The sequence below is a fragment of the Pelodiscus sinensis genome, chromosome 29 (genome assembly GCF_049634645.1).
Source record: "Pelodiscus sinensis isolate JC-2024 chromosome 29, ASM4963464v1, whole genome shotgun sequence".
Taxonomy (NCBI): domain Eukaryota; kingdom Metazoa; phylum Chordata; order Testudines; family Trionychidae; genus Pelodiscus; species Pelodiscus sinensis.
Window position 1 is genome coordinate 1,858,885 of NC_134739.1, and position 12,902 is coordinate 1,871,786.

The window sequence follows — 12,902 nt, forward strand, 5'->3', positions numbered from 1 at the left end:
ACGCACTGGAGAGGGTTCAGCGGAGGGCAACCAAAATGATTAGGGGGCTGGAGCACTTGACCTATGAGGAGAGACTGAGGGATTTGGGTCTGTTTAGTCTGCAGAAGCGAAGAGTGAGGGGGGATTTGAGAGCAGCCTGCAACTTCCTGAAGGGAGGTTCCAAAGAGGATGGAGAGAGGCTGTTCTCAGTGGGGGCAGGTGGCAGAACAAGGAGCAATGGGCTCAAGTTGAGGTGGGAGAGGTCCAGGTTGGATATTAGGAAAAACTATTTCCCTAGGCGGGTGGTGAAGCACTGGGAGGGGTTACCTAGGGAAGTAGTGGAGTCTTCATCCCTAGAGGTGTTTAAGTCTCGGCTTGACAAAGCCCTGGCCGGGTTGATCCAGTTGGGATTGGTCCTGCGGTGGGCAGGGGGCTGGACTTGATGGCTCCCGAGGTCTCCTCCAGTTCTGTGGTTCTAGGATTCTATGACGCTGGGAAAGTCTGTCACTGCCCCTCCCCCCTCAGAGAGCAGGGGCCCGCCTGTTCCCCACTCCTGGGCAGGGGCTGTTTGCTGGAGCCGTGGGGTGAGCAGGGCCCTTAGCAAGGGGACACAGAGACAGACCCAGCAAAGGGCCCCGCTTCCCTTTGTTAGTCTATTGCGAACCCAGCCCCCGCCCTGTTCGTCAGGCCCCTGCTCTCCCAAGCAGCTGAGGCTGAAGCGTGCGAGGGCAACACTGCGCCTCGCTGGGGCGGGCGGAGCCCCCTTTGGCTGGTGCCACCCCCAGCAGCCGGCTCCAGGATCCCAGCGGGCAGGCCCCGGGTGGCAAACGCACCAGGCCAGCGTGCCACGCAGGCACGTCGGGAGAGCCTGGGGCCACGGGGGAGGGATGGAGCCACCGCAGGGCCCAGAGTGACCTGGACAAATGGGAAGAAATCGGACGAGTTTCAACAAGGAAAAGCTCTTTCCACTTGGACGCTGAAACAGCCTCCCTGGGCAAGACCCCCCCCTTCACATTGTGCTGCTGTGGGCAGCGGGCGCTAGGCGGGTGGGTGGTGGGTGGTAGGCGGGCGGGCGGCGGGTGCTAGGTGGGCAGGTGGTGGGTGGTAGGCGGGTGGGTGGCGGGTGCTAGGTGGGCAGGTGGTGGGTGGTAGGCGGGTGGGTGGCGGGTGCTAGGTGGGCAGGTGGTGGGTGGTAGGTGGGTGGGTGGCGGGTGCTAGATGGGCAGGTGGTGGGTGGTAGGCGGGTGGGTGGCGGGTGCTAGGTGGGCAGGTGGTGGGTGGTAGGTGGGTGGGTGGCGGGTGCTAGATGGGCAGGTGGTGGGTGGTAGGCGGGCGGGCGGCGGGTGCTAGGTGGGCAGGTGGTGGGTGGTAGGCGGGTGGGTGGCGGGTGCTAGGTGGGCAGGTGGTGGGTGGTAGGCGGGTGGGTGGCGGGTGCTAGATGGGCAGGTGGTGGGTGGTAGGTGGGTGGGTGGCGGGTGCTAGGTGGGCAGGTGGTGGGTGGTAGGCGGGTGGGCGGCGGGTGCTAGATGGGCAGGTGGTGGGTGGTAGGCGGGCGGGCGGCGGGTGCTAGATGGGCAGGTGGTGGGTGGTAGGCGGGTGGGTGGCGGGTGCTAGATGGGCAGGTGGTGGGTGGTAGGCGGGCGGGCGGCGGGTGCTAGGTGGGCAGGTGGTGGGTGGTAGGCGGGCGGGCGGCGGGTGCTAGGTGGGCAGGTGGTGGGTGGTAGGCGGGTGGGTGGCGGGTGCTAGGTGGGCAGGTGGTGGGTGGCAGGCGGGTGGGTGGCGGGTGCTAGATGGGCAGGTGGTGGGTGGTAGGCGGGTGGGCGGCGGGTGCTAGGTGGGCAGGTGGTGGGTGGTAGGCGGGCGGGCGGCGGGTGCTAGATGGGCAGGTGGTGGGTGGTAGGCGGGCAGGCGGCGGGTGCTAGATGGGCAGGTGGTGGGTGGTAGGTGGGCAGGTGGTGGGTGGTAGGCGGGTGGGTGGCGGGTGCTAGGTGGGCAGGTGGTGGGTGGTAGGCGGGTGGGTGGCGGGTGCTAGGTGGGCAGGTGGTGGGTGGTAGGCGGGCGGGCGGCGGGTGCTAGATGGGCAGGTGGTGGGTGGTAGGCGGGTGGGTGGCGGGTGCTAGATGGGCAGGTGGTGGGTGGTAGACGGGTGGGTGGCGGGTGCTAGATGGGCATGTGGTGGGTGGTAGGCGGGCGGTGGGTGCTAAGCGGGCAGGCGGCAGGTGCTAGGCGAGCGTTAGGCAGGTGGGTGGTGGGTGCTAGGTGGGTGGTGGGTGTTAGGTGGGCATGTGGCAGGCGGCGGGTGCTAGGCCGGTGGGCACATGGCGGGTGCTAGGCGGGCGGGTGGCGGGTGCTAGGCGGGTGGGTGGTGGGCACATGGCGGGCGCTAGGCGGGCAGGCAGCGGGTGCTAGGCGGGCGGGTGGTGGGCACATGGCGGGCGCTAGGCGGGTGGTGGGTGCTAGGCGGGCGGTGGGTGCTAGGCGGGCGGGTGGCGGGTGGTGGGCACATGGCGGGCGCTAGGCGGGCGGTGGGTGCTAGGTGGGCAGGCGGCGGGTGCTAGGTGGGCGGTGGGCACATGGCAGGCGCTAGGCGGGCGGTGGGTGCTAGGCGGGCGGGCGGTGGGCACATGGCGGGCGCTAGGCGGGCGGTGGGTGCTAGGCGGGTGGTGGACGCTAGGCGGGCGGGTGGTGGGCACATGGCGGGCGCTAGGCGGGTGGTGGGTGCTAGGCGGGCAGTGGGTGCTAGGCGGGCGGGTGGTGGGTGCTAGGCGGGTGGTGGGTGCTAGGCGGGCGGTGGGTGCTAGGCGGGCGGGCGGTGGGCACATGGCGGGCGCTAGGCGGGCGGTGGGTGCTAGGCGGGCGGGTGGTGGGCACATGGCGGGCGCTAGGCGGGCGGTGGGTGCTAGGCGGGCGGGCGGTGGGCACATGGCGGGCGCTAGGCGGGCGGTGGGTGCTAGGCGGGCGGGCGGTGGGCACATGGTGGGCGCTAGGCAGGTGGTGGGTGGTAGGCGGGCGGGCGGCGGGTGCTAGATGGGCAGGTGGTGGGTGGTAGGCGGGTGGGTGGCGGGTGCTAGGCGGGCAGGTGGTGGGTGGTAGGCGGGTGGGTGGCGGGTGCTAGGTGGGCAGGTGGTGGGTGGTAGGCGGGTGGGTGGCGGGTGCTAGGTGGGCAGGTGGTGGGTGGTAGGCGGGTGGGTGGCGGGTGCTAGATGGGCAGGTGGTGGGTGGTAGGCGGGTGGGTGGCGGGTGCTAGGTGGGCAGGTGGTGGGTGGTAGGTGGGTGGGTGGCGGGTGCTAGATGGGCAGGTGGTGGGTGGTAGGCGGGCGGGCGGCGGGTGCTAGGTGGGCAGGTGGTGGGTGGTAGGCGGGTGGGTGGCGGGTGCTAGGTGGGCAGGTGGTGGGTGGTAGGCGGGTGGGTGGCGGGTGCTAGATGGGCAGGTGGTGGGTGGTAGGTGGGTGGGTGGCGGGTGCTAGGTGGGCAGGTGGTGGGTGGTAGGCGGGTGGGCGGCGGGTGCTAGATGGGCAGGTGGTGGGTGGTAGGCGGGCGGGCGGCGGGTGCTAGATGGGCAGGTGGTGGGTGGTAGGCGGGTGGGTGGCGGGTGCTAGATGGGCAGGTGGTGGGTGGTAGGCGGGCGGGCGGCGGGTGCTAGGTGGGCAGGTGGTGGGTGGTAGGCGGGCGGGCGGCGGGTGCTAGGTGGGCAGGTGGTGGGTGGTAGGCGGGTGGGTGGCGGGTGCTAGGTGGGCAGGTGGTGGGTGGCAGGCGGGTGGGTGGCGGGTGCTAGATGGGCAGGTGGTGGGTGGTAGGCGGGTGGGCGGCGGGTGCTAGGTGGGCAGGTGGTGGGTGGTAGGCGGGCGGGCGGCGGGTGCTAGATGGGCAGGTGGTGGGTGGTAGGCGGGCAGGCGGCGGGTGCTAGATGGGCAGGTGGTGGGTGGTAGGTGGGCAGGTGGTGGGTGGTAGGCGGGTGGGTGGCGGGTGCTAGGTGGGCAGGTGGTGGGTGGTAGGCGGGTGGGTGGCGGGTGCTAGGTGGGCAGGTGGTGGGTGGTAGGCGGGCGGGCGGCGGGTGCTAGATGGGCAGGTGGTGGGTGGTAGGCGGGTGGGTGGCGGGTGCTAGATGGGCAGGTGGTGGGTGGTAGACGGGTGGGTGGCGGGTGCTAGATGGGCATGTGGTGGGTGGTAGGCGGGCGGTGGGTGCTAAGCGGGCAGGCGGCAGGTGCTAGGCGAGCGTTAGGCAGGTGGGTGGTGGGTGCTAGGTGGGTGGTGGGTGTTAGGTGGGCATGTGGCAGGCGGCGGGTGCTAGGCCGGTGGGCACATGGCGGGTGCTAGGCGGGCGGGTGGCGGGTGCTAGGCGGGTGGGTGGTGGGCACATGGCGGGCGCTAGGCGGGCAGGCAGCGGGTGCTAGGCGGGCGGGTGGTGGGCACATGGCGGGCGCTAGGCGGGTGGTGGGTGCTAGGCGGGCGGTGGGTGCTAGGCGGGCGGGTGGCGGGTGGTGGGCACATGGCGGGCGCTAGGCGGGCGGTGGGTGCTAGGTGGGCAGGCGGCGGGTGCTAGGTGGGCGGTGGGCACATGGCAGGCGCTAGGCGGGCGGTGGGTGCTAGGCGGGCGGGCGGTGGGCACATGGCGGGCGCTAGGCGGGCGGTGGGTGCTAGGCGGGTGGTGGACGCTAGGCGGGCGGGTGGTGGGCACATGGCGGGCGCTAGGCGGGTGGTGGGTGCTAGGCGGGCGGTGGGTGCTAGGCGGGCGGGTGGTGGGTGCTAGGCGGGTGGTGGGTGCTAGGCGGGCGGTGGGTGCTAGGCGGGCGGGCGGTGGGCACATGGCGGGCGCTAGGCGGGCGGTGGGTGCTAGGCGGGCGGGTGGTGGGCACATGGCGGGCGCTAGGCGGGCGGTGGGTGCTAGGCGGGCGGGCGGTGGGCACATGGCGGGCGCTAGGCGGGCGGTGGGTGCTAGGCGGGCGGGCGGTGGGCACATGGTGGGCGCTAGGCAGGTGGTGGGTGGTAGGCGGGCGGGCGGCGGGTGCTAGATGGGCAGGTGGTGGGTGGTAGGCGGGTGGGTGGCGGGTGCTAGGCGGGCAGGTGGTGGGTGGTAGGCGGGTGGGTGGCGGGTGCTAGATGGGCAGGTGGTGGGTGGTAGGCGGGTGGGTGGCGGGTGCTAGGTGGGCAGGTGGTGGGTGGTAGGCGGGCGGGCGGCGGGTGCTAGGTGGGCAGGTGGTGGGTGGTAGGCGGGTGGGTGGCGGGTGCTAGGCGGGCAGGTGGTGGGTGGTAGGCGGGTGGGTGGCGGGTGCTAGATGGGCAGGTGGTGGGTGGTAGGCGGGTGGGTGGCGGGTGCTAGGTGGGCAGGTGGTGGGTGGTAGGCGGGCGGGCGGCGGGTGCTAGATGGGCAGGTGGTGGGTGGTAGGCGGGTGGGTGGCGGGTGCTAGATGGGCAGGTGGTGGGTGGTAGACGGGTGGGTGGCGGGTGCTAGATGGGCATGTGGTGGGTGGTAGGCGGGCGGTGGGTGCTAAGCGGGCAGGCGGCAGGTGCTAGGCGAGCGTTAGGCAGGTGGGTGGTGGGTGCTAGGTGGGTGGTGGGTGTTAGGTGGGCATGTGGCAGGCGGCGGGTGCTAGGCCGGTGGGCACATGGCGGGTGCTAGGCGGGCGGGTGGCGGGTGCTAGGCGGGTGGGTGGTGGGCACATGGCGGGCGCTAGGCGGGCAGGCAGCGGGTGCTAGGCGGGCGGGTGGTGGGCACATGGCGGGCGCTAGGCGGGTGGTGGGTGCTAGGCGGGCGGTGGGTGCTAGGCGGGCGGGTGGCGGGTGGTGGGCACATGGCGGGCGCTAGGCGGGCGGTGGGTGCTAGGTGGGCAGGCGGCGGGTGCTAGGTGGGCGGTGGGCACATGGCAGGCGCTAGGCGGGCGGTGGGTGCTAGGCGGGCGGGCGGTGGGCACATGGCGGGCGCTAGGCGGGCGGTGGGTGCTAGGCGGGTGGTGGACGCTAGGCGGGCGGGTGGTGGGCACATGGCGGGCGCTAGGCGGGTGGTGGGTGCTAGGCGGGCGGTGGGTGCTAGGCGGGCGGGTGGTGGGTGCTAGGCGGGTGGTGGGTGCTAGGCGGGCGGTGGGTGCTAGGCGGGCGGGCGGTGGGCACATGGCGGGCGCTAGGCGGGCGGTGGGTGCTAGGCGGGCGGGTGGTGGGCACATGGCGGGCGCTAGGCGGGCGGTGGGTGCTAGGCGGGCGGGCGGTGGGCACATGGCGGGCGCTAGGCGGGCGGTGGGTGCTAGGCGGGCGGGCGGTGGGCACATGGTGGGCGCTAGGCAGGTGGTGGGTGGTAGGCGGGCGGGCGGCGGGTGCTAGATGGGCAGGTGGTGGGTGGTAGGCGGGTGGGTGGCGGGTGCTAGGCGGGCAGGTGGTGGGTGGTAGGCGGGTGGGTGGCGGGTGCTAGATGGGCAGGTGGTGGGTGGTAGGCGGGTGGGTGGCGGGTGCTAGGTGGGCAGGTGGTGGGTGGTAGGCGGGCGGGCGGCGGGTGCTAGGTGGGCAGGTGGTGGGTGGTAGGCGGGTGGGTGGCGGGTGCTAGATGGGCAGGTGGTGGGTGGTAGGCGGGCGGGCGGCGGGTGCTAGATGGGCAGGTGGTGGGTGGTAGGCGGGTGGGTGGCGGGTGCTAGATGGGCAGGTGGTGGGTGGTAGGCGGGCGGGTGGCGGGTGCTAGGCGGGCAGGTGGTGGGTGGTAGGCGGGCGGGCGGCGGGTGCTAGGTGGGCAGGTGGTGGGTGGTAGGTGGGTGGGTGGCGGGTGCTAGATGGGCAGGTGGTGGGTGGTAGGCGGGCGGGCGGCGGGTGCTAGGTGGGCAGGTGGTGGGTGGTAGGCGGGCGGGTGGCGGGTGCTAGATGGGCAGGTGGTGGGTGGTAGGCGGGTGGGTGGCGGGTGCTAGATGGGCAGGTGGTGGGTGGTAGGCGGGCGGGTGGCGGGTGCTAGATGGGCAGGTGGTGGGTGGTAGGCGGGCGGGTGGCGGGTGCTAGATGGGCATGTGGTGGGTGGTAGGCGGGCGGTGGGTGCTAAGCGGGCAGGCGGCAGGTGCTAGGCGAGCGTTAGGCAGGTGGGTGGTGGGTGCTAGGTGGGTGGTGGGTGTTAGGTGGGCATGTGGCAGGCGGCGGGTGCTAGGCCGGTGGGCACATGGCGGGTGCTAGGCGGGCGGGTGGCGGGTGCTAGGCGGGTGGGTGGTGGGCACATGGCGGGCGCTAGGCGGGCAGGCAGCGGGTGCTAGGCGGGCGGGTGGTGGGCACATGGCGGGCGCTAGGCGGGCGGGTGGTGGGCACATGGCGGGCGCTAGGCGGGTGGTGGGTGCTAGGCGGGCGGTGGGTGCTAGGCGGGCGGGTGGCGGGTGGTGGGCACATGGCGGGCGCTAGGCGGGCGGTGGGTGCTAGGCGGGCAGGCGGCGGGTGCTAGGTGGGCGGTGGGCACATGGCAGGCGCTAGGCGGGCGGTGGGTGCTAGGCGGGCGGGCGGTGGGCACATGGCGGGCGCTAGGCGGGCGGTGGGTGCTAGGCGGGTGGTGGACGCTAGGCGGGCGGGTGGTGGGCACATGGCGGGCGCTAGGCGGGTGGTGGGTGCTAGGCGGGCGGTGGGTGCTAGGCGGGCGGGTGGTGGGTGCTAGGCGGGTGGTGGGTGCTAGGCGGGCGGTGGGTGCTAGGCGGGCGGGCGGTGGGCACATGGCGGGCGCTAGGCGGGCGGTGGGTGCTAGGCGGGCGGGTGGTGGGCACATGGCGGGCGCTAGGCGGGCGGTGGGTGCTAGGCGGGCGGGCGGTGGGCACATGGCGGGCGCTAGGCGGGCGGTGGGTGCTAGGCGGGCGGGCGGTGGGCACATGGCGGGCGCTAGGCGGGTGGTGGGTGCTAGGCGGGCGGGCGGTGGGCACATGGTGGGCGCTAGGCGGGTGGTGGGTGCTAGGCGGGCGGTGGGTGCTAGGCGGGCGGGTGGTGGGTGTTAGGCGGGTGGTGGGTGCTAGGCGGGCGGTGGGTGCTAGGCGGGCGGGCGGTGGGCACATGGCGGGCGCTAGGCGGGCGGTGGGTGCTAGGCGGGCGGGTGGTGGGCACATGGCGGGCGCTAGGCGGGCGGTGGGTGCTAGGCGGGCGGGCGGTGGGCACATGGCGGGCGCTAGGCGGGCGGTGGGTGCTAGGTGGGCGGTGGGCACATGGCAGGCGCTAGGCGGGCGGTGGGTGCTAGGCGGGCGGTGGGTGCTAGGCGGGCGGGCGGTGGGCACATGGCGGGCGCTAGGCAGGTGGTGGGTGCTAGGCGGGCGGTGGGTGCTAGGCGGGCGGGCGGTGGGCACATGGCGGGCGCTAGGCGGGCGGTGGGTGCTAGGCGGGCGGGTGGTGGGCACATGGCGGGCGCTAGGCGGGCGGTGGGTGCTAGGCGGGCGGGCGGTGGGCACATGGCGGGCGCTAGGCGGGCGGTGGGTGCTAGGCGGGCGGGTGGTGGGTGCTAGGCGGGTGGTGGGTGCTAGGCGGGCGGTGGGTGCTAGGCGGGCGGGCGGTGGGCACATGGCGGGCGCTAGGCGGGCGGTGGGTGCTAGGTGGGCGGTGGGCACATGGCAGGCGCTAGGCGGGCGGTGGGTGCTAGGTGGGCGGTGGGTGCTAGGCGGGCGGGCGGTGGGCACATGGCGGGCGCTAGGCAGGTGGTGGGTGCTAGGCGGGCGGTGGGTGCTAGGCGGGCGGGCGGTGGGCACATGGCGGGCGCTAGGCGGGCGGTGGGTGCTAGGCGGGCGGGCGGTGGGCACATGGCGGGCGCTAGGCGGGCGGTGGGTGCTAGGCGGGCGGGCGGTGGGCACATGGTGGGCGCTAGGCGGGCGGTGGGTGCTAGGCGGGCGGGTGGTGGGTGCTAGGCGGGTGGTGGGTGCTAGGCGGGCGGTGGGTGCTAGGCGGGCGGGCGGTGGGCACATGGCGGGCGCTAGGCGGGCGGTGGGTGCTAGGCGGGCGGGTGGTGGGCACATGGCGGGCGCTAGGCGGGCGGTGGGTGCTAGGCGGGCGGGCGGTGGGCACATGGCGGGCGCTAGGCGGGCGGTGGGTGCTAGGTGGGCGGTGGGCACATGGCAGGCGCTAGGCGGGCGGTGGGTGCTAGGCGGGCGGTGGGTGCTAGGCGGGCGGGCGGTGGGCACATGGCGGGCGCTAGGCAGGTGGTGGGTGCTAGGCGGGCGGTGGGTGCTAGGCGGGCGGTGGGTGCTAGGCAGGTGGTGGGTGCTAGGCAGGTGGTGGGTGCTAGGCGGGCGGTGGGTGCTAGGCGGGCGGTGGGTGCTAGGCGGGCGGGCGGTGGGCACATGGCGGGCGCTAGGCGGGCGGTGGGTGCTAGGCGGGCGGGTGGTGGGCACATGGCGGGCGCTAGGCAGGTGGTGGGTGCTAGGCGGGCAGGTGGCGGGTGCTAGGTGGGCGGTGGGCACATGGCGGGCGCTAGGCAGGTGGTGGGCGCTAGGCGGGCGGCGGGTGCTAGGCGGGCGGTGGGCACATGGCGGGCGCTAGGCAGGTGGTGGGCGCTAGGCGGGCGGCGGGTGCTAGGCGGGCGGTGGGCACATGGCGGGCGCTAGGCGGGCAGGTGGTGGGTGCTAGGCGGGTGGCGGGTGCTAGGCGGGCGCTAGGCGGGCGGTGGGTGCTAGGCGGGCAGGCGGCGGGTGCTAGGCGGGCGGTGGGCACATGGCGGGCGCTAGGCGGGTGGGGGGTGCTAGGCGGGCGGTGGGCACATGGCGGGCGCTAGGCGGGTGGGGGGTGCTAGGCGGGCGGTGGGCACATGGCGGGCGCTAGGCGGGTGGGGGGTGCTAGGCGGGCGGGTGGTGGGCACATGGCGGGCGCTAGGCGGGTGGTGGGCACATGGCGGGCGCTAGGCGGGTGGTGGGTGCTAGGCGGGCGGTGGGTCGTGTGCCCTGGCGACGGCCCCTGTCCTGTCCTGCTCAGTGACGTGGCCCCCAGAACGTGGCCGAAGGGATGAACGAGACACCGGCAGCCACTGAACTAGCTTTATTAACAAGCCCCTTTAGTCAACAGGCAACAGCAGCCTCGGTTTGCCTGGGAATGGGCGACGGGGGAGGGGTCACGGGAGGATTCCCTGTTCTGTTCCCCCCTCTGGGGCACCAGGCGCTGGCGGCTGTGGGCAGACGGGACGCTGGGCTGGACGGGCCGTTGGTCTGACCCCGCCTGGCCGCTCTGCTTGTGACAGGAGCTGCCCTGGCTCAGTGAGGCCTGGAGCCGGCCAGGCTCCGGGCCCTGCAGGAACAAGGCACCGCCAGACTCCTGGCTCCGGGCACCGAAAGGCTGCAGAAATAGCTGCAGATAGATCCAGCACTCCCCTGCCAGCCAGCAACGGGCAGGGACCACAGCTCAGTGTGTCCTATGAGAGCTCAGGGCCTAGCCTGTACGCCCCCCCCCCAACCTGCACAGCCCCCAGTCTGCATGGCCTCCCCAGCCTGCTGGCCCCTTCAGCCTGCATGGCCCTCCCAACCTGCTGGCCCCCCTCAACCTGCACAGCCCCCCCAGTCTGCATGCCCCCCCCAACCTGCACAGCCCCCAGTCTGCATGCCCCCCCCAACCTGCACAGCCCCCAGTCTGCATGGCCCTCCCCAGCCTGCTGGCCCCTTCAGCCTGCATGGCCCTCCCAACCTGCTGGCCCCCCCAACCTGCACGGCCCCCAGTCTGCATGCCCCCCCAACCTGCACAGCCCCCAGTCTGCATGGCCCTCCCCAGCCTGCTGGCCCCTTCAGCCTGCATGCCCCCCCCAACCTGCATAGCCCCCCTAGTCTGACTGGCCCCCCCCAACCTGCACAGCCCCCCCAGTCTGCATGCCCCCCCCAACCTGCACAGCCCCCAGTCTGCATGCCCCCCCCAACCTGCACAGCCCCCAGTCTGCATGGCCCTCCCCAGCCTGCTGGCCCCTTCAGCCTGCATGGCCCTCCCAACCTGCTGGCCCCCCCAACCTGCACGGCCCCCAGTCTGCATGCCCCCCCCAACCTGCACAGCCCCCAGTCTGCATGGCCCCCCCCAACCTGCACAGCCCCCCTAGCCTGCATGCCCCCCCCAACCTGCATAGCCCCCCTAGTCTGACTGGCCCCCCCCAACCTGCACAGCCCCCCAGCCTGCATGCCCCCCCCAACCTGCATAGCCCCCCTAGTCTGACTGGCCCCCCCCAACCTGCATAGCCCCCCTAGCCTGCACGCCCCCCCCAACCTGCACAGCCCCCCTAGCCTGCACGCTCTCCCCAACCTTCACGGCACTTTGCAGGCGCATGCTCTGACCAGGCCCAAGGCAGGGGCCCGGGGGGGGGAGGGGGGGCGAGAGGCAGCGTTTTGCTGCCGTTGTTCAGCCCTGGCAGGGGAAGGGCCGAGCACCAGAAATGGCAGGACTGGGCCTGACGTGCCGCTCGGCGCAGGACGTGGCGACCTCATCGGCAGGCCCCTGGCTAGAGCACAAGGGACGCTCCTGGCTCCGGCCTGTGGGAGCGAGTTGGTACGAAATGAGCTTGCCCCATCCCGGCCTCGTGAGCACCTAGAGCAGAGAGCCCCTGGCTCCTGCGTCTCGGGCCGGAGCCAGCCTGCCCCGGGGCTGGGCAGGACACGGCGCTCTTGTCTCTCTCACCACGTGTGAAAGCAGCTGGACATTCTGGCCCCTCTGTCGCTGGCCCAGGCGGGGGCCTGAGTCGCTCAGGCTGGCACCGCCTTCCTGCCGCAGCTCTCGCACGTTCCCGTCCGCTCAGCCCAGCGCAGCGCCCACACTCCGGCCCCCAGGGCTGTGCCGGCTCCGCAACCGGCTCCGGGCCCAGGCCGCAGAGAGCCAGGCGAGTCGCTGCTTTAAGGGGACCAGGGTCTTTCAGCTGCCTGGCTCGGCCTGAGGTCAGCGCCCTGTTTGCTGCTCCTGGCCAGCGCCCAGCCAGCCCTGGCTACAGGCTCAGAAAAGCAAGCGCCGGATGCGCCAGGAGCTCAAGCAAGCTCTGCTAACGGCTACGGGGCAGCGGTGGGCGGCGGCCCAGCCTCTCCGTGCAGTTCAGGGTCTCGCCCTGCCCCGTGTGAGGCGCCCGGAGCCCGAGAGCCTGTGGCATCGGTGGGGAGTTCGCCGGCCCGGCAGTGTGAGTCGTAGGCCAGTCGCCTGGGCCCCTCACTCCTGGCCCGGGTGCTCCCCGATGGTCCACTTGGCCTTCACGTCCCGCAGGGGTGCGATGTCCTCGTAGGTGGCTGTCTGCTCAATCTCTAAGCCCTGGGCAAGGAAGAGGGAGACTGAGGAGGGGAGGTTCCTGGGCCTCGAGAAATGCCCAAGCGCCGCCGTGGCTCGCCCGTGGCTGCGCTGAGGGCGGAATCGGGCCTTGGGTGTGATGCTGCCGGGCTCCTCGCCCCAGCCCTCCCTCCCGTCTCCAGGGCTGGCATGGCGGCGCCATCCTCCCGCTCATGCCTGGGCACAGAGGGGCTTGGTGCCTTTTTTGCTCCTTCATGTGCAGAGAACCTGCCCGGAGCTTATGGGTTCCCCCCTGCGTGTTTTGGACCGAAATTCCGGCCGTGTCTGCGTGGCGCACTCGGGGTGCCCAGAGCTAGTGGCGCTGTGACGGAGCCGCGTCTGGGAGGGGCGGGTCGAGGCAGGCTGTTTGAAACACCGAGCCAGGTCTGCGCGAGTCCCGGGAGCTCGGCTAAATCGAACTACAGTGCGAGGTTGTAGATGTGAGTGGTGTTACTGAACTCCAATGCACAACACACACTTGGGAGAAAGGGCCCTCAGCCTTACACACCCGCTCCTCTGCCCCGCCTGCTCGCAGGGTCCGTCTGAACCCCGGCAAACGCCACCCTGCCAGCGCAGGGCCTCCAAACTATTTCTCCTATTCACCGAACGGACTAACTCACCTCGTAGGTGTGGTCCTCTTCAGAGCTGGCCTTGCTGTCCGCCTGGGGAGGGAGACAGGCAGGGTAAGTGCGATGCTTTGCCTTGCCCCGGCGTCCCACCATTTC

At 72.4% G+C, this 12,902-nt stretch overlaps 1 protein-coding gene across 1 annotated transcript in view; it reads right to left on the bottom strand.

Annotated features, from left to right (window-relative positions):
- Positions 1–11,531: 11,531 nt before the first annotated feature.
- CD79B (CD79b molecule) overlaps positions 11,532–12,902 on the bottom strand; it is a 16,218-nt gene continuing 14,847 nt past the window's right edge. Inside the window, 2 exon segments of the mRNA XM_075911295.1 lie at positions 11,532–12,162; positions 12,798–12,839. Coding sequence (XP_075767410.1) covers positions 12,064–12,162; positions 12,798–12,839 — 141 coding nt within the window. The 3' untranslated portion in view covers positions 11,532–12,063.